Here is an 18,978-nt window from a genome sequence, read left to right on the forward strand (position 1 = left end):
CAGTTTGGCTGGGGCCGGGTTTGAACCCGCCACCCTCGGTATATGGGGCCGGCGCCTTATCGACTGAGCCACAGGCGCCGCCCTCAGGTGCTATTTTAATTCCCCCCAAAATAAAACCCTATACCACATAATCAGTTAGTCTCCATTCTCACCTTCATGCGGCCCACAGCCCTTGGCAATCACTAGTCTGCTTTTTGTATCTATGGATTTACCTATTTTATACGTTTCATATAAATGGAATCATATATGACCTCTGTCAATATTTTTTAACTTAGCTTATATATATATATGTGTGTGTGTGTGTGTATATATATATATATATTTTTTTTTTTTTTTTTAAATGAGACAGAGTCTTGCTCTGTTGCCAGGGCTAGAGTACGGTGGCCTCATTACAGCTTGCTGCACCCTCAACTCCTGGACTCAAGCGATCCTCTTGCCTCAGCCTCTCATGTATGTGGGATTATAGGTGTATGCCACAACATGTGGCTACATTTTTTTTCTATTTTTAGTAGACACGGGGTCTTGCTCTTACTTAGGGTGCTCTCGAACTCCTGACCTCAAGTGATCCTCTCCCATTGGCTTCCCAGAGTGCTAGGACAGTGATTCTCAACCTTCCTAATGCTGTGACCCTTTAATACAGTTTCTCATGTTGTGATGACCCCAACCATAAAATTATTTTCGTTGCTACTTCATAACTGTAATTTTGCTACTGTTATGAATTGTAATGTAAATATCTGATATGCAGGATGGTCTTAGGCTACCCCTGTGAAAGGGTCATTCAACCCCCAAAGGGGTCAAGACCCACAGGTTGAGAACTACTGTGCTAGGATTACAGGCATGAGCCATCATGCCCAGTCAATTTAGATATTTTTATTGTATTGTTTTGTGACCTAACACGTGAGAAATTCCCCTAATATGTGGGGAATGTTTCATTTACTTGAAAAGAAAGTGTATTCTGCTGTCATTGGATAAAGTATTTTGTGTGTGTCTATTAGGTCTACTTGGTTTAGTGTTATTCAAGTCTTCTATTTCCTTATCAAACTTCTGTCTGGATGTTCTGTTTATTATTGAAGTAGAGTCTTAGAGTCTCCAAAATTATTGTAGGACCTGCCTGCAGTTGGCCTTCCATATCCATGTATTCCACTTGTGTGGATTCAACCAAACATGGATCAAAAATATTTGAAAAAATTTAAAATAATAATACAAGGCCAGATGCCATAGCTTATGTCTATAAATCCAGCACTTTGAGAAGCCAAGGCAGGAGGATTATTTGAGGCCAGGAATTTGACTCCAGACTAGCTAACCGGGAGGCTGAGGCAGGAGGATTGCTTGAACCCAGGGGTTCAGGACCAGTCTGGGTGATATAACAAGACCCCATCTTGAAAAAAACAAGGTATATAATGTGTGTAGGCTATATGCAAATGGTATTTTATTTTATATAAGAGGCTTGAGCATCTTCAGAGTTTAGTATCTATAGGAGGACCTGGAACCAATCATCTGCAGATACCAAAGGATGACTGATATGTAGATGTTCATAGTTGCTGTATCTTCCTGATGCATTGACCCTTTTATCAATATATAATGACATTGTCTCTTGTAACAATTTTTGACTTAAAGTCTATTTTGTCTGATGTTAGTATAGCCACCTCAACTCTCTTGTGGTCACCATTTCCATAGAATAGCGTTTTCATTCTTTCACTTTCAACCTATATGTATCTTTGGATCTAAAGTGAGTCTCTTATACACAGCATATATATAGTTGAATTATATTTTTTTTCTAAGCCATTTTGGCGGTTTCTGTCTTCTAATTGGTATCTTAGGCTGTTCAGGCTACTATAACAAAATACTTCAGACTAGGTAACTTAAAAACAACAGAAATTCATTGCCCACAATTGTGAAGGCTGGGAAGTCCAAGATCAAGGCACCTATGGACTCAGGATCTTTTTTTTATTTTTGTTGCAGTTTTTGGCCAGGACCAGGTTTGACCCTGCCACCTCCAGTATATGGGGCTGGTGCCCTACTCCTTGAGCCACAGGCGCCACCCTGGACTCAGAATCTTATAAGTACCCCTTCATCATTGATGGAAGTCTTTTTGCTGTAACCTCGTATCAAAGAAGGGGCAAACAAGTTCCCTTAGTCTTCTGATTGCATTGGAGATTAGGTTTCAACAAATGAGTTTGGGGGGCACACAAACATTCAGACTATTGTAATTAGTAAGTTTAATCCATTTACACTTAAAGTGATTTCTAATAAGAAAGGACTATTGACACTTTGTTACTTGTTTTCTATAAGTTACATCCTTTTTGCTCTTTTTCCAATACTGTCTTTTTAATTGTGTGTGTGTGTTTTTTTTTCTATAAGGTTATCTTTGGGCTGGTTGTGGGGCTCAGGCCTGAAATCTTAGCACTCTGGAAAGCTAAGGCCGGAGAATTACTTTTGGCCAGGAGTTCAAGACCAGCCTGGGAAACTGAACAAGACCCCATCTCTACCAAAAATAAGGAAAATCAGCCAGCTGTGGTGGTATGCACTTGTAGTCCCAGCTACTTGGGAGGCTAAGGCAGGAGGATGACTTGACCCCCAGCAGTTGGAGGCTTCAGTGAGCTGTGATGATGTGACTACACTCTAGCCCTGGCAGCAGAGGAAGACCTGTTTCAAAAAAAAAAAAAGTTATCTTTAAAAATCATGCATTAAGGAAATATGCATGTAAAACTACAGTGTTAGAACTCCATATAACATAATTCTTATATGTAAGAAGAAACAATTCTGTCAGTATAAAGGTGCATGTTATATTTATTAGAACCCTTTTTATTGAGTATCAGAAACCTAATGCAAACAAACTTAAGAAAAACAATAGATGTTGGGCAACTTATGGCTTAGAACTGGGAAACCAAGGCAAAGGTTACATCTAGGAGATCAGAAATGTCATCAGAACTCTTTCTTCCCCACTCCCTCTACTCTACGTGGCCTCATTTTTAGAGGTCTCTCAGGGGCAAAACAGCCCCTTCAGTTTCAGGCTGCCATGGTCCTTGTAGGCTTTTATCTTTTCTTATAGTACCAGAAAGTCCCAGGAAGATACTGACTAGTCTTATTTGAATCACATCTCTATTCCTGAACAGTTACTGTGGCCAGGTGGATAGAGTACTCTTGAGTCTGCCCTACCAAACCATCTAGACAAAGTTGAATTGACATGGAATAGGGAGAGATGATGTTTCCAAGGAAATGCTTCTAGGAAGAAAATAAAAATAGGAAGCTATAAAGATTCAGTCCCTTCCTTGTAGACTGTGGCTTTTTATCTAGAGATGAGTATTCAGATTCTTGTCCCCACTAAGATGCTGCCTTTTTTGATAAGTGTGGGTGGTGGAAAGGTAGAGATTACAATTAAAGACATTATAGCCCTGCCTATTTCAAAGCTTGGAGGAAAGTCTAGTCATTTTGGATTTAGGAAAAGGCTCTAGACCCTGACTCCTGATTCTGTGACCTTGAACTTTCATAGAGGAGATGAAAGACTCCTCTATAGAAGGTAAGTATTTACATTTGTCTGAATTCGTAGGAATTCTGCCTGTTTTAGCTTCATTAATACAGTCTCATGACTTGACCTGACTGCACTATTTTTGTATATTATTTAAAAATTACCTGCAAGACCTTACTATGAAGATGAGGAAGTTACTAGTACTTTACACCAGCTCCAAGGAGCATTGCCACCATCTGTCAGATTTATAAATAAGCTGACTACAAAGTTATATTCCTCTCTTTTTCTCTTCAGTTTCTAGCATATGGGTACATTTTTTTGTGCTGCAAATTGTTTGGAAGTAGTTATTTTTGCATGCTCTCAGGTGAAATACACATTTCTAAGTGATACTTGAAAAGCCAAATCCATTTTTACATGGAAAACCATCAAAGCTGTTATTGATTTCTTCACAATTATACGTTAAAAGCAGCCATGATTCTACCCTGCAGTCTTGATTATGAGTTAGTCCAGTTAATGCCACTAAATCACAAAATGTAGCCTAGTCACTGGCCTCAAGGAGCTAACCACTAGTACCCATATATAGAGTGCATTTGATGGGTTTGTGTAATGGCAAGATGATGCTGGAAAACAAGGGGGAAAAATCAGACAAATTTTGTTTCTTGCAAAATTTATGTTTGCAAGAAACATAAATGATGTGTGATTATACAGCATCAATTTTCTACAGGTGGGAAAGTTACTATGCTTTTAAGAAAGCAAATTCAGTCTTTTGTGTGTATGTTTCCTTTTTTAAAAAGTAATGTAGGCCTGTGCAGTGACTCATACCTGTAATCTTAGCTCTCTGGGAGGCCAAGTCAGATGGATTGCCTGAGCTTAGAAATTCAAGCTGTCTAAGCAAGATCAAGACCCTGTCTCTAAAAGTAGCTGGGTGTTATTGCAGGCACCTGTAGTTCCACCTACTCAGGAGGCTGAGGCAAGAGGATCACCTGAGCCCAGGAATTTCAGTTTGGCTGTGAGTTGTAACGCCACAGCACTCTACAAGAGTGAGAAAGTGAGACTCTGTCTAAATAAATGGTAATGTAAATTATAGAAAGTAAAGCTTTTTAGTTGGAGGAGATATGTAAAAGATGCAGTGAGAAAAGCACAGGGGTAGCCCATGAGTTTGAGATTGCAGTGAGCTGTACTCTAGCCAGGGTGTCAGAGTAAGAAGGTTTTGGGTAATAAAGATTAAGAAACACAACTCTAAAGAAATAAGACTGATTTTTTATTAACTTACCAGATGGAGTGATTTCCCTTTCAAAAGAGTCGTCTAGGAATAAAGTTATAGATGATGCCTTAAAAGTCACAAGCATATGACCGTGTACTTGAGCAAATCTATATAGATATAAAACAGGTGGAGTTTGTAGTGAGTTTGTAGTGATCAAACTCACTGCAAAGCTAACCTGACACACAATAGCAGCAATGTTTTTTTTTTTTTTTGTAGTTTTGTCCCGAGGCCAGGCTTGAACCCGCCACCCCTGGTATATGGGGCCAGCGCCCTACTCCTTGAGTCACACAGGCGCTGCCCTTTTTTATTTTTTTTTAAGACAGAGTCTATGTCACCCTCTGTAGAGTTCTATGGCATCACAGCTCACAGCAACCTCTGTTGGGCTGAAGCGATTCTCTTGCCTCAGCCTCCCAAGTAGCTGGAACTATAGGACCTGCCACAATGCCCAGCTATTTTTTTTGTTGTTGTTACTGTTTCAGTTGTTGTTTTAGCAGGCCTGGGCCAGGTTCAAACTGCCTGCCTTGGTATATGTGGCTGGCACCCTAACCACTGAGCTACGGGCACCGAGCCTAGCAGCAATATTAATACATTTATTTATAGTTTGTATAACACTTTCCCACATTCTCTTATTGCCACATATTTAATGATAGAAATAATTGTGCTACATGCTAATTAAGCTTAATTCTTGTGTCTACAATTAGTGGGACTAGTTGGCTGCCAGAGCAAATTTTCAGTTCTCTTTTTATCAGTTACCTACTATTTTTTTTTTTTTTTTAAACAAAGGAGCTTTTTTTTTTTTGGCCGGGGCTAGGTTTGAACCCGCCACCTCCGGCATATGGGACCAGCACCCTACTTCTTGAGCCACAGGCGCCGCCCTAGTTACCTACTATTTATAATTAGGATCACGTTAAATCATATTCCTTTTTTGTGTCATATCTAGTGATCCTCATGTGTATTAAGAAACTCCCAAGACCTTATTCCTATGAAGCTGAATTTCCCTCACCCCAGAGCTGTTTACTAACTCTCAACTCCTGCCAGTCCCTTCCTATTCCCACCTCTCTACCACTAGCACTCATCTACTCATACCTCAAGGGGACTTGTGTATAACATTTAACAATCATTCACCAACAAATGTTTATTGAGCACTCTGTGACGGAGATTAAATAGGCATTGGAAACACTATGGCAAAGAAGGTCCTTACACTCATGGAGCTCACAGACTAAGGAGGCATACAAAGCCTAGATTGAAGTGGAGGTGGGCAGGAAGTTGGCATACCTTATTTCACTCTGTAGGCTACAACCTAGCCTTTGTTAATAATAATGCCTCTTCCAAACCTCCAGGAGCTTAAAGTCATTATCTCCACCACCATTCATAAATTCACCTAGAGTTGAAAAGCTTGTTTATTCAGATTTTGTAACAATAAATGGTCAATTCATCAGAAAAACACAATTATCTTAAAACTAATATAACTAATAAAAGAGCTTAGAAACATGAAGTATGTAGCACTTTGGGAGGCCAATGTGGGAGGATCACTTGAGCTCAGGAGTTTGAGACCAGCCTGAGCAGAAACAAGATCCCCTCTCTACAAAAAATAAGAGAAATTAGCTGGGTGTTGTGGCATATGCTTGTAGTCCCAGCTACTTGGAAGGCTGAGGCAGGAGGATTGCTTAGACTAAGAGTTTGAGACTGCAGTGAGCTATGATGATGCCACTGCACTCTACCTGGACAAGAAAAACTCTCAAAAACAAAACCCATGAAGTATGTTAGTGGGACTATTTTTGTTTGTCTGCAGTTTGGCCAGGGCCAGGTTTGAGCCCACCACCCTCAGGGTAGGGGGCCGGTGCCCTACTCACTAAGCTATAGGTGCTGAGCCAGTAAAAATTATTGATGAAGACAATTCAGAAAACAGATGTTGAGTGGAAATTCATAGACACTAATTCCATCCCCTTTGCCCTGAGGAAAAGACTAAAGTCCCAAGAGGGGACTCCTGGGGCAGTGCTCTTTTCACCCAGTCCAGCACAGAGCACAGCAGTCTAATGAGTGTACATTCCCTTCATCCCTTTTTTAACAAACTTGATGGAGCTAAGGAGCTTCAGAAAACTGACCACCATCCTTCATCAAGGGATTGTTGTCTCCTCTGCTGGAACTACTGGCACAAAGTGATCAGCTCTCCCTCTTGCCCCTCATTAGCTGAGCTACCTTTTATCTGTTTTTTTAAATGTATTTATTATTAAATCATAGCTGTGTACATTAATGCAATCATGGGGCACCATACACTGGTTTTATATATCATTTGACATATTTTCATCACACTGGTTAACATGTAATCATACAATTTGTGGCATTTTGTATCTGGCTTCTTAATGTTTTTATGGGTTATGCATGTTGTAGCATGCATCAGTACTTGATTCATTTTTGTGGCTGAATAATTTTCTATCATGAATGTACCACATTTGTTTATTCGAAATTTATCAGTTGATGAATTTTGGGTTATTTCTATCTTTGGGACTATTATAAATAGTGCTGCTGCTATGAACATTTCACATACAAGTTTTTTATCTGGGGGTGGTGTTTTTTCTAAAACAGAGTTGCTCTGTTGCCTGGGCAGGAGTGCAATGGCGTCATCATAGCTCAATGCAGCTCAAATTCCTGAGCTTGAGGAATCCTGCCTCAGCCTCTTGAATAGCTAGGATTAGGTGTGCACCACACTACCTAGTTAATTTTTCTTATTTTTTGTAGAGATGAAGTCTTGCTCTTTTTCAGACTAGTCTCAAACTCCTGGCTTCAAGCAGTCCTCTCACCTCAGCCTCCCAAAGTGCTAAGATTACAGTCATGACCCACAGTACAAGTTTTTGAGTAGGCATATATTTTTGTTTCTCTTGAGTGTATATAGAAGTTGGAATGCTGGGGACACCTGATAACTTTGTGTTGAACTTTTTAAGGAACTACATGTTTTCCAAAGTGACTACACCAACTTACGTTGCTGCCAACAATGTAAGAGGAATCCAACTTTTTCATATCATCCTGGTGGCTATAAAATGGTATCTCATTGTCGTTCTGATTTACGTTTCCCTAATGATTAATAATGTTTAGCATTTCTTCATGTGCTTGTTGCTGTTTGTATATCTTCTTTGGAAAAATGTCTTCAGACTCTGCCTATTTTTAATGGTGTTTTTATTATTGCCTTATAAGAGTTATTTAAATATTCTGGTTACCCTGTAGTCCCAGCTACTCCGGAGGCTGAGGCAAGAGAATCGCTTAAGCCCAGGAGTTGGAGGTTGCTGTGAGCTGTGTGAGGCCACGGCACTCTACCGAGGGCCATAAAGTGAGACTCTGTCTGTACAAAAAATATATATATATATTCTGGTTACTAGTCCTTTATCAGATTTGCAAATATTTCCTCCCATTCTGTGGATTTAAGTTTCTTTTCTTTTTTTTTTTTTTTGTAGAGACAGTCTCACTGTACCGCCCTTGGTAGAGTGCCGTGGCGTCACACGGCTCACAGCAACCTCTAACTCCTGGGCTTACACAATTCTCTTGCCTCAGCCTCCCGAGCAGCTGGGACTACAGGCGTCTGCCACAACGCCCAGCTATTTTTTGGTTGCAGTTTGGCCGGGGCTGGGTTTGAACCCGCCACCCTCGCCATATGGGGCCGGCGTCCTACTCACTGAGCCACAGGCGCCGCCCTGGATTTAAGTTTCTTGAAGCATCCTCTGAAACACTGCTGTGCTAATTTTAACAAATATTTTAAAATTTTAAACTACATTAAAATATGTAATTGGTATTTAAATTACGCTTTTAAACTTAAGCATTACAATTTAATAAGCAAACCCCTATATGCAGACCAGTTTTGAGGGTTCCAAACTCAAACTTAATTTCTTGAGTTCATTAAGAGACCCATCATAGGTGGTACCTGTGGCTCAGTGAGTAGGGCGCCGGCCCCATATACCGAGGGTGGCGGGTTCAAACCCAGCCCTGGCTGAACTGCAACCAAAAAATAGCCGGGTGTTGTGGCGGGCGCTGGTAGTCCCAGCTGCTCGGGAGGCTGAGGCAGAATTGCAGAGGCTCAAGAGCTAGAGGTTGCTGTGAGTCCTGTGACATCATGGCACTCTACTAAAGGCGGTAAAGTGAGACTGTCTCTACAAAAAAAAAAAGAGAGAGAGAGAGAGAGACCCATCATAGTGATAGCCATCATTTTTATAGCATTTATGTGCCAGAAGCTGTTCAGGCACCCTACAGGTGTTAGTTCACGTAATTCTCAAAACAATACTGTGAGGTAGAGACTGCTATTATACTCATTGTACAGATAAGAAAATGAAGACAGAGGGAGGTCCAGTAATGTGCCTGAAGCCAAAGAATAGAGTAAGCAAACATGGGTCCTAGATTCCCTTGCTCTTAACCACTTGCTAGACTGACTGACAAGGTGGAATTAAAATGTTTCAAAGAATGCCTTCTCGCTTTGGGGAGGGAATAGTTTTCTCATGGCATCTGCACTGTGGACATTTTTCCTGTCCTTCCCAGTCCAGAACTAGTAGTGCCACCCATTCTGGTGTCTTCATTGCCCACCTACCCTCCAGTCTGGAGCCCATTCGCTTCAGAACCCTCCCTCCTCTCTATGGGTCAGACGGGGGCTTTAACGTTTTTGAAAATACTGCAAAATTGCCTTTGTCTCCTAGATGGAATGGTTCTAAATTTCTGGTGGCCAGTGAGTGCTGCGGCGCCTGCCCGGATCCAGTAAGGCACAAAACAGCTGTGGGAGGAGTCAGCGGAAGGGCAAAACGTAGCCCAAGCGGCTGTATCTACCTAGTGAGTGCAGTGTAGGCTGCCCGGAGCAGAGCCATGAGCTGGACCTGCCCCCGTTGCCAGCAACCCGTTTTCTTTGGTGAGGCCTGGGCTGAGGAGGGGGAGAAAATGGGACGAGTGTAAGCCTCAGGGTTCCCCAAGGATGCAAGTGTTGGCCACATCGTGGTCTCCAGACACCCTTTTCCACCTTAGCAACGCCAGCCGTGTGGTCTCACACCAGTACTCGCTCCCGTTCAATTTCCGCTCCACTGGGAGCTCTGCGGGGGAGTTTGGCATGGGGGAGGGGGGTGCTGACCTCTCAGAAGACTTTTACATGTTCAAGGAGCAGTGTGGGCCTGGCTGGTTCCCCTAGAGTGCTGAGGGGGAAAAGGAAGGTGCCCCGCATTTGGCTCCGCTCCTTGCAACTCCAGTCCATTTTTTTCCCCCACAGCTGAGAAGGTGAGCTCCCTGGGCAAAAACTGGCACCGCTTCTGCCTGAAATGTGAGCGCTGCCACAGTGTCCTGTCTCCTGGTGGGCATGCAGAGGTGAGGCTTGGTCAGGGTGCACAGCCCTGTGTTTGTTGCTGCCTGCCTGGCATCAACCTCCTAAATTAAACCCTGAAGGCCTACAAAAGGCAACCTCAGCAGCCAACCCCAAGATTACTACCTGTCAGTGGGCCCATGTCAGCCGGGATTTTTGGAGCCTGATTTATGACAGTGGATCCCATGGCTTTGGGGTCAGGGAAGGGAGGGAGGGAACCAGAATTACCTCCTGGCCACTCTTGTCCTTCCTCTCTGACCACAGTGGCAATTCTGGTATGCCAGCCCACCCCACCCTCCCCAACCCCTCAGACCAGGCCAGAGGACAGACATACCTGACAGGCTGTCTTGGGGGAAGGCCTGTGGGGCATGGCATCTTTTGGACCAGAGTGACCCCTCTCCTCTGCTTATGCCTAGCACAACGGGAGGCCATACTGCCACAAGCCGTGCTATGGGGCTCTCTTTGGACCCAGGGGTAAGTACCAGACTAGACGGGCCGGGAGTCACAGGGGGTAGCTTCCTGTGACTGGGAGCTGGAGGCTCAAGTCTGACCTCCCCTAATCTCTGCAGGGGTGAACATTGGTGGTGTGGGTGCCTATCTGTACAACTCCCCCACTTCCACTCCTGCCAGCACTACTCCCCTCAGCCCCAGTAGCTTCAGCCCTCCCAGGCCAAGGACTGGCCTCCCCCAAAGCAAGAAAAGTAAGTGATGCTAGACCTCAGCTTTTTCTCCTCTTCCTTCTCCCAACTCATACCCAGGCTAGAGGAGGGAGCAGGGCCAAGTGACAGCCTTCTATATTTTGTTTTGGCAAAGTCTTTTCTATCCATGCCCCCCTCCTTCTTTTTTAATATTCTTTCATGTCAGCTGCCGAGTTAAGAGGTAAATTGTGCAGAGGGCATTGTCACTTCCATTTTATAGGTGAGGAAATAGATCTAGAAAGGACAAGTGACCTTGTACAGTCACACAGCTAGTCAGAGGCAAAGCTCCAGGCCTCTCTCAGAGCAGGACCGTGGAAGAACTGACTTATGGGGTGAGGGGTCATTGGAGTGGGGCTAGCCCCTCATATTCTTCAACTTCTCTCCTTTGGTCCTTGTTCTTTCCTCTCACTCCCTAGAGTGGGCAGTGACATTGTGCTCCCCAACACCTGACACCCCTGCCCTGGCCAGCTCTTATATCAGCTCAGGTTTCCTGAGGATTGAGTTGCTGACAGGGTTGGGCTGGTGGGCACCTGAGCCCCTGAGAGAATGAGAAGGGAGCAGGTAGTCCCTAAGGCAGAAAGGGATGGGGCAAGAGGTGGAGTCAGAAAGGGCTCACTTCTGAACCCGAGGAAGGCAGACTCATGGCTGCCCATATGGAGGGCTCTGGGATGGAAGAGGACAGTGCCTTGTTAAGTCAGGCTCTTCGTTAACCCTGCTTAGGCCCTGGCCCCCACTTCAGCCCTAGCCAGGGCCTTTTCCCCTTAAAGGCCCTCCCCACATGAAGACATTCACTGGGGAGACCTCGCTGTGCCCTGCCTGTGGTGAACCTGTCTATTTTGGTAAGTGACAATGGAAAAGTTGGGGAGGGGAGAACATGGTGGGCAGCAAGGGCTAGGGAGGCAAATCCAAGGCAGATGTAAGGGGCATTGCCCCTTACAATGGAAGAATTACCACTTCTCTCTACCACCAGCTGAGAAGGTAATGTCTTTGGGCAGAAATTGGCACCGACCCTGTCTGAGGTGCCAGCGTTGCCGGAAGACCCTGACTGCTGGGAGTCATGCCGAAGTAAGCAAGGCAGGGATGGATGGGTAAATGTTGGGAGGAAGGAGGCTGGAGATGGGAAGAGAGCCAGGCTAAGACAGCTCTCTTTTCTCTCTGTGTCCCAGCATGATGGAGTCCCCTACTGCCACATCCCCTGCTACGGCTACCTGTTTGGCCCTAAAGGTGGGCAGCCCAACCCCAGACACCAGGCCTAAAGTATGGCATGACACGGTCTATAGGGATGTGTAAACAACTTCCCTGGTGGTCAGACATATCCCAGGCCCCTTCCATTTCCCTCCAGCTCTAAACCCAACACCCACCAGACCCAAGGCCTTTGGTGATTGGGCTCTCCTTCAGGTGTGAACATTGGTGATGTGGGCTGCTACATTTATGACCCAGTGGAGATAAAATCCAAATGAGACGTGCACAGAAGATGCCACCCTAAATCAGGTTCCTGCCATCCCCTTCTGGTCCAGTGGGAACTGCAAAATTCTCCAGTCTTATTAGCACGTGGGAAGATGAGATCCTGGGGACCTGGACCTAGGCTCCGTGGTAGGCCAGAAAGTCTAAATTTTCTCTGCCAATTCTTCCCTTTCCCATTCTTATTTGATGAGAAGATATAGGCCACCCCATTTTGAAGGGTGACCTCCTGGCCCTCCCATACCCTTTCCCCAGCAAATTGTGGAGCTTCGTGGTACTCATAAAACTTGTTAAACTTTATTAAGTCTCAGCATCTCTGCCTTCTCCAATAAAATGTGGGCTCCCATGTCTTCTAATTTTCTTTGAGCATGAGGCCTAGACAGTAGGTTGGAGGATGAGCAACGTAGGGGTGGAGGGAGGCATTGCCCTGCAGAGTGCCTCAGAGGTAGCTAGGCCAGCCATGGGAACAAAGAGGTCTGTCCTTCCATTCCCTGAGGTCTGGCATTGGAAGCCCCTAGCACCACAGAGTGGACAGCATGCCCACTAGCCCTGTTGGTACTAGAAGTCATCATAGGACATTCTTGTCTTTAGCACCATCTCTAGAAGAAACACCTTATTCAGCATCTCATTTGAGCATGACAACAGATCTTGTGCTAAGGTCTACCAAGAGGCTTCATTATCCATTTGGAAGAACAGACTGAGGCCCAGAGAGGGAAAATCACATGCTAAAGATTACACAGCAAATCAATCATGAAGCCAGGATCAGAACCCAGGGCAAACTCAGTGGATTCCCATCAGGGCTCTTCTCACAGTTCATCACCATTGCCCAAACCCAAGGGATACCTTTGTTTACAGAATCCTCCCCAGCCACAAGAGGGGTAGCCAGAATCTCCAGCAGCCCACCAAATTCTGGGAAGTCACCTGTTCCTGGAACCCGAATAATCAAGGCTAAATGAGCACAAGAAGGGGCACCAGTGGCAACTCCGGCCCTAGCAGAGATGGCCTCAGGCCCAGTCACAGGCCCTGCCCTTCTGCTCTTCTAGCCCCTGCTGCAGAGCTGCTGTGGCAGGCCTTCCAGTGCCACTCAGTTCTGGACCTGTTTCATAGGCATCTCTTCCTCCTGAAGACTGGATGGGTCACTGAAGAGGAAGGAGTCATGAGCAATGATGGGGTTTAATCCCTGAGCCAACCACCCCAGCTAGCCCCATTAGGCCCAAGGTTCTCCCCAGCTCTTGGTATGCAAACACAAGTGACTCACATACAAGCATGTGTACATTTCCTGGTGTATAGGCATACTTGAGTCTGCGCATATACACCTCTTCCTGAAAATTAATTATTTATGTACACACACATATGGACTCATGTAAACTTATATGCAGTTTACAAAGCCTAGGTCATGCACCCTGAAACACTCAACCTGTGTACACTCACATACATGCACCAAGTACTCATGTGCAGATATGTCTTTCTCTGAATCCTAAGGTGTCAGGTATCTGAGCACCTGCATCCACGTGCATGTGCTCACATGTACACATAGTCCCGTGCACACACCTCTTTCTCTCCACATCCTGGATGGTCTCTGGCAGTTGTGCCTGCCTTGTCTCTGGCAGCAGAAGGGCAGTGCAGGCAGCGAGGAAGGCGATCCCTCCATAAGCAAGCTTGGGCAGTGACAGCCATACTCCATCCAGCAAGGTTGCCAGTGGGGCCAAAGAGCCTCCCAGTCGGCCCACCAGTGAAGTCAGCCCCAAACCTGTCTGTCTGTTCAGGGAAAGAGGATTAAGGAGGCAGGTGGAACTCACACCTACTTAAGAGTCATGCCCCAAAGGCTCCCTCCCTGATACCCATTCTCCCCAGACAGCTAGGCAAGCTAGGCTGTCTTTCCATTGGTCTTCCTACCCACTCCTATTCCAGGAGCCCTCAAGTCAGCACCCACCAAAGGATGGGGCTCCCATTCTGACAGAGTGCCAATCAAATACCACTGAAAGAGAAGAAAGTCACCAGAAAAGGGGAGGCTTAAGCCTTTCTAAACATAACCAGGAGCGGCGCCTGTGGCCGAGGTTGGTGGGTTTGAACCTGGCCCTGGCCAAACGGCAACAAAAAATAGCCTAATGTTGTGGCGGGCGCCTATAGTCCTGGCAACTGGGGAGGCTGAGGCAAGAGAATCAGGCCTAAGCCCAGGAGCTGGAGGTTTCTGTGAACTGTGATGCCACAGCACTCTTACCAAGGATGACAAAGTGAGGCTCAGTCTCTAAAAAAGATAAACATAACCAGGTGCCTAGAAGTCCACACACATACCAATATCTAAATGAAAGAGCTCCCTTATTTCCAGAGACAATCCTCAAGGGCAGCTCTGTCTCCCAGCCCTGAGTGGGATGGGAGTAGGCCTGAGGGAGATCCTGAGGACTACCTTCCTCTAAAGGAGGCCCAGAGAGGTTGTCTGTTTTGGCTCAGGGTCCCATAGCATGTAAGATAAAAGCTTAGCCTTCTTCAACACAGGTGAGCCTAATTAACTCTATTCTGGGTGTGATGTAAAGAATGAATGATTGGGATGTAGCATGTATGTAGAAGTACTGGTTGAGACAAGAGACTAACAAGCCCTCCCCCCTAGGTCAGTTACCTGCAACCCAGGCTTGCCTCACCTCAGCACTGTAGGATACAATTCGGAAGTGAACAGGTAGGCAGTGGTGAAGGCGGCTTCAGAAAAAAATTTCCCCATCACTGCCAGGGCAGTGCTCCAGGACTTCCTCTCTGGAAGGGAAGTGGTAAGGGTACGGAGAGGGTTTTGAGGGAGAGCCAAGGGTTTCCTCAAGGGGACACAGAGTATCTTGAGTGGACCAAACTTGAGCGGTCACCTCCAAGAAAAGGCCCTGGGGCGGGGGGGGAGTGGTGGGGTTCAGGGTGGATGAAGCCTATGGGACCCTGCTCACCCGAGGACACCAGCAGTCCAATGCCCAAGGCCAGGGTGGTGCCCAACAGTGTTCCGGCCTGCGTGAGGCGGCGTCCAAAATGTCGCACGGACAGGTAGACTAACAGCTTTGAGGGCAGCTCCACGGCCCCAAAGAGCAGCTGTGTCTGATACACGTTCAGCCCCAGCCCTGACACATCTAGACTCAGGCCGTAATAGGAGAAGTTCACTCCAAACCTGAAAGAAGTCATGATGCCACTCAAGGCACCTTCCTTCCCATCCCTCTTTGTCTTCTCTTGTCAAGAAGACTTTGCCTTTTAGAGACATGACCTCTCCCCACTTCAGAGCACACTGCCTAGGACTTTCCCCAACACCAGTAAGCCCTCCAGAGTGCCTAGCGTGTGCCAGTGGTCAAAGTGCCTTTACCTTAATCCTTACAGAAGGGACACTGAGACTCAAGAGTGTTAAATGACCTGTCCAAGTGGCAGAGCCTGAATTTCATCTTACACTGCCCGTTCCATTTTCTGATCCCCTCCTGCCCTCCACAGTTACACTATCCTCATCCTCACCCTTCTCATACTCAGCACCTTCCTGGAATCAGCTCCTCCCCCATCCCACCAAACCTAAGCCAGCCCCCTCCTTACCACACCACCATGCAGCACAGTGAGATGTGTCGGAGCCTGGGTGTGCGGAACAGGTCTAGGTACGAAGGTCGTTGGACCACTCGTTCCGCAGCAGCCACTTTGTTCAGGGCCTGGTGGGGGAGAAAGTGAGGTTGTGACATCAGAGTTGGCTCTGTGCTCTGTGGCCTCAGTAGGGCACATTGCTCAAGTGCTAGCATGAGTTCCTCTCTCTCTTTCTCTGTCTCCATTCCTTCCCTCTGCAGTGGTTGAGGTGGAGAGGGGAGCAGAGAAGGATGGGACCTGAGTAAGGGAGGCAGGCCACCAGAGCCAGGCAGGCCATCCTAAACAATTCGAAACTCTCCACTTAGGGTTGAGGGGGGTTCCTACCATATGTGTGGGCTGCCCCCCCCACACACACACACATATGCAGGCTCACATACACATTCGCCCTCACCTCCCGGCTCAGGCTGTCCTCACCCACAGGCCGCCCATTGAGCCTGGCACAGCGGAGCAGGTACTTGTGGGCCTCTTCCACATGGCCCTGGGTAAGAAGCCAACGTGCAGACTCAGGCACCCACCTAGGGGACAGGGAGGAGGCCCTTCAGCCAGAACAGCATCCTAAGCCACATCTCCCTCCTGGGGACACCACAGGCAATCAAGGTCCAGGCTCTTTCTCAGGCACTCCCTTAGCCTGGATCATTGTCTCCTCTACAACCCTTCCACACCTGACGAACTCTTACTTTTTTTAAGGCCCAATTTAAAAGCTACCTCTTCCCATACTTTCTTGCCCAGGCCTGCGAGTCCCTTACTCAACTGAATTGGCCTCACCCTCAAGACTTCACCTCCCACCACTAGTCACCCACTTCTCCCAATAGAGGTAGCAGGGCACAGGATAATAGAGACATACAGAAATACCCAGAAAGGTCATCTAAAGCAATGAAATGCCCACTCTGCCTGCCTCTCACCCACCATGCTGGCCCTGCCCCCATCCCACACCACTAAGCAGCCAGCCTCAGTTTGTGCTTGGCTCTGTTTTTGTTTCTCCGTCTTTAGCTCTCTGTCTCTCACTGTATCTGTCTCATCTGTCCCTCTGAGGGACTGACAGTATCTTTCAGTATTGATCTCAGTGGTTCACTTCCTCTCACTGATTCGTTCCCTGTCTCTCCATCTCTGTCTTTATCTTGTTCTCTGTTTCTCATTATTCCTTGCCATCTCCATTATATTGGTCTCTGTCTCTGTGTGTGTATCTCTTTCTGTGTGTCTCTTGGTCACTGATTCTTTTTCCTTTTCCTTTATCTCTCAACCTCTCTGTCTTCAAATCTCAGTTTCTGATTAATGCTGTCTTTGGTTTCCCATATCTACCACTCCCAGCTGCCTGCAGTCCTCACCAGAGACTGAGAATGCCTGGGGCACAAGGCAGGGTGACAGCCAGCAGAAGCCATCTCCAGTCCCGTATCAGATACCCAACCAGTGCCAGCAACATCACGCCCCCTGACCAGAAGGCGCTGCTCAGGACACCTGCCACGGTACGGTGCTCCACGTCCAGCCACTCCAGCTCTGGGCCAGGGCAGGAGATAGGAAGACAGTAAGGGCCAATTTGGCTCAGTCTCACCCTGACAACTGCCTTCTTCCACCTCTGTAGTCCCTGCCTGTCCCTTGCCTGCCTCACCCAAAGGCATCACGATGATGGTGAAGCCAGCCAGGGCTGAGCCAGTAAGGGTGCGGGTGATGGCAAACATTACGTAGCTGACCGAGGCTGCAGATGCCAGGCCCAGCACGAGGGCACTCACGTAGGCCACAAGCAGCAGACGGCGCCGCCCAAACCTGCAAAGGGGTCATGCAGGGTCAGTTTCCTACGGAGGGAGGTTCCAGGACAGAGGTAGACCAGGTCCATACCCCCCTCCCCCGCTAGCGGGAAAGGGTCCCCCAGCCTATTCCCTGATTGGACCAATGCCTCACCGCACCTGTCAGACAGGTATCCAAAGGCCACAGCCCCCACCAGCACACCAGCGAAGAAGAAGGTGGATGCGGCTCTGTTCAGGCCTTTCTGCTCACACACCAGATCCCACTGCAAGGACAGTCAGGAAGGGGCCTCCTATAGGCACCAGCCCCTTTCCAGCTGGCACCAGCCCCTCCTCTTTAGACCCTGGGGCCTTGTGAGGTCAACTGTGCCATTCCAGTACCTCCATACCAGATAATAAAGCCCTCAACTATTCACCCCAGTGTGGAGAATAGGAGACTTTGCCCCTCCCCAATCCTGCAGCCTCAGCTTCTTCCCAGGGAAGGCCTTGGCCACGATGGACAGGAATCCTGCTGCCCTCCCCCTCCCACCAGGAGACTCTGCCTCCTCCCACACTCCACCTCCAGATGGCTTATGTAAATACCAGACCTGGGGCCCACAAAGAGGGAGGGAGGAAAGGAAGCACTTGGTTTCTCTTACTGCAAAAACAGCCTTCTCTCCTCTTAACTCTTAACTCTCTGGAGCTACCTTTAGCTCTTTCCTGCCTTAATCACCTCCCAATTAATGCAATTAATGATAATAATAGCAGCTCCTGTGCACTAGCCCCTTACTACCAGCCATGAACTAAGCTAAATGTTTTATATTCATAGATCTTATCTACAGATTGGTAAACTGAGACTCTAAAAGGAAACTAATGTATCTAATACCCACAAAGTAACCACCCACAGCCATGGCAGGCCCATCCCACTCACATGTTCCTCACCCAATGGGCTCAAGTACCTCAGTTGCAATGGTAGATGAGAATTCCGAGTGGTCATACTCCCAGCCCTGAGAGCAGGGCACTGTGGAGGGGTTGCCCTCTGGTTCCCCAGGGCTCTGCCCTTCTCCCCACAACGTGGTATTGGGGAGAGCCTGGGGGTGGGCAAAGTGGAGGCAGGAGCTAAGCATGCCATCAGGCTCCCGGGGCAGGTGGGCCTCCAGCCATGTGTCCTGGCTGAAGTTAGCAGGGGCTCCAGGCAGGGCACAGCGATGGGCGGGCACAGCAGACAGGAATATGGGCAGGAGGAAGTGCAGGGGCAGCAGTACTCGGGGCAGTGCCAGCAATGCCAAGTTCCTCAGCTGGAAGGGCCCAAAGCCGCCCACCTGCTCCAGTAGTTCCTCAAAGCCCATGCTGCTCACCCGCCAACTGTCCCGTTATAGCCTCCCTCTGTGTATCCAGCACAGCTCAACCTGCCCACCACATGGACCCTTGGACTCTGGAGGCAGGAGTGGAGG

At 47.3% G+C, this 18,978-nt stretch overlaps 3 protein-coding genes across 8 annotated transcripts in view; 2 read left to right on the forward strand and 1 right to left on the reverse strand.

Moving 5' to 3' along the window:
* ZNF318 (zinc finger protein 318) overlaps nt 1-5,440 on the forward strand; it is a 46,785-nt gene extending 41,345 nt beyond the window's left edge. Inside the window, exon 9 of one of the 2 annotated variants that reach the window (XM_053601715.1) lies at nt 1,963-5,440. The gene's annotated coding sequence lies outside the window, so the exon portion shown is untranslated. The remainder of the gene's footprint in view (nt 1-1,962) is intronic. The other variant, XM_053601714.1, reaches the window with a different exon arrangement.
* Nucleotides 5,441-5,601: 161 nt separating this feature from the next.
* On the forward strand, nt 5,602-12,344 carry CRIP3 (cysteine rich protein 3). Of its 4 annotated transcripts, XM_053601719.1 has the most exons (9): nt 5,606-7,774; nt 9,410-9,615; nt 9,967-10,061; nt 10,473-10,530; nt 10,626-10,757; nt 11,522-11,593; nt 11,725-11,819; nt 11,921-11,978; nt 12,153-12,344. In XM_053601719.1, the coding sequence occupies exons 2-9, from the start codon at nt 9,573-9,575 to the stop codon at nt 12,212-12,214; spliced, it is 615 nt and encodes a 204-aa protein (XP_053457694.1). In that variant the 5' UTR covers nt 5,606-7,774; nt 9,410-9,572; the 3' UTR covers nt 12,215-12,344. The 4 variants fall into 4 exon arrangements, with proteins under 4 accessions (XP_053457696.1, XP_053457694.1, XP_053457697.1 ...); XM_053601721.1 differs by lacking the exon at nt 11,921-11,978 and having other exon boundaries at nt 5,602-7,774; XM_053601722.1 differs by lacking the exon at nt 10,626-10,757 and having other exon boundaries at nt 5,608-7,774.
* Nucleotides 12,345-12,490: 146 nt separating this feature from the next.
* SLC22A7 (solute carrier family 22 member 7) lies at nt 12,491-18,978 on the reverse strand. Of its 2 annotated transcripts, XM_053601718.1 has the most exons (10): nt 18,484-18,976; nt 17,708-17,811; nt 17,413-17,567; nt 17,132-17,300; nt 16,198-16,321; nt 15,765-15,874; nt 15,143-15,357; nt 14,855-14,963; nt 13,767-13,973; nt 12,491-13,354 (listed from the first exon to the last, which is right to left on the reverse strand). In XM_053601718.1, exons 1-10 carry the CDS (start codon nt 18,871-18,873, stop codon nt 13,300-13,302), a joined length of 1,638 nt encoding a protein of 545 aa, XP_053457693.1. In that variant the 5' UTR covers nt 18,874-18,976; the 3' UTR covers nt 12,491-13,299. The 2 variants fall into 2 exon arrangements, with proteins under 2 accessions (XP_053457693.1, XP_053457692.1); XM_053601717.1 differs by lacking the exon at nt 12,491-13,354 and having other exon boundaries at nt 13,535-13,973; nt 18,484-18,978.

The sequence above is a fragment of the Nycticebus coucang genome, chromosome 9, assembly GCF_027406575.1.
Source record: "Nycticebus coucang isolate mNycCou1 chromosome 9, mNycCou1.pri, whole genome shotgun sequence".
Taxonomy (NCBI): Eukaryota; Metazoa; Chordata; class Mammalia; order Primates; family Lorisidae; genus Nycticebus; species Nycticebus coucang.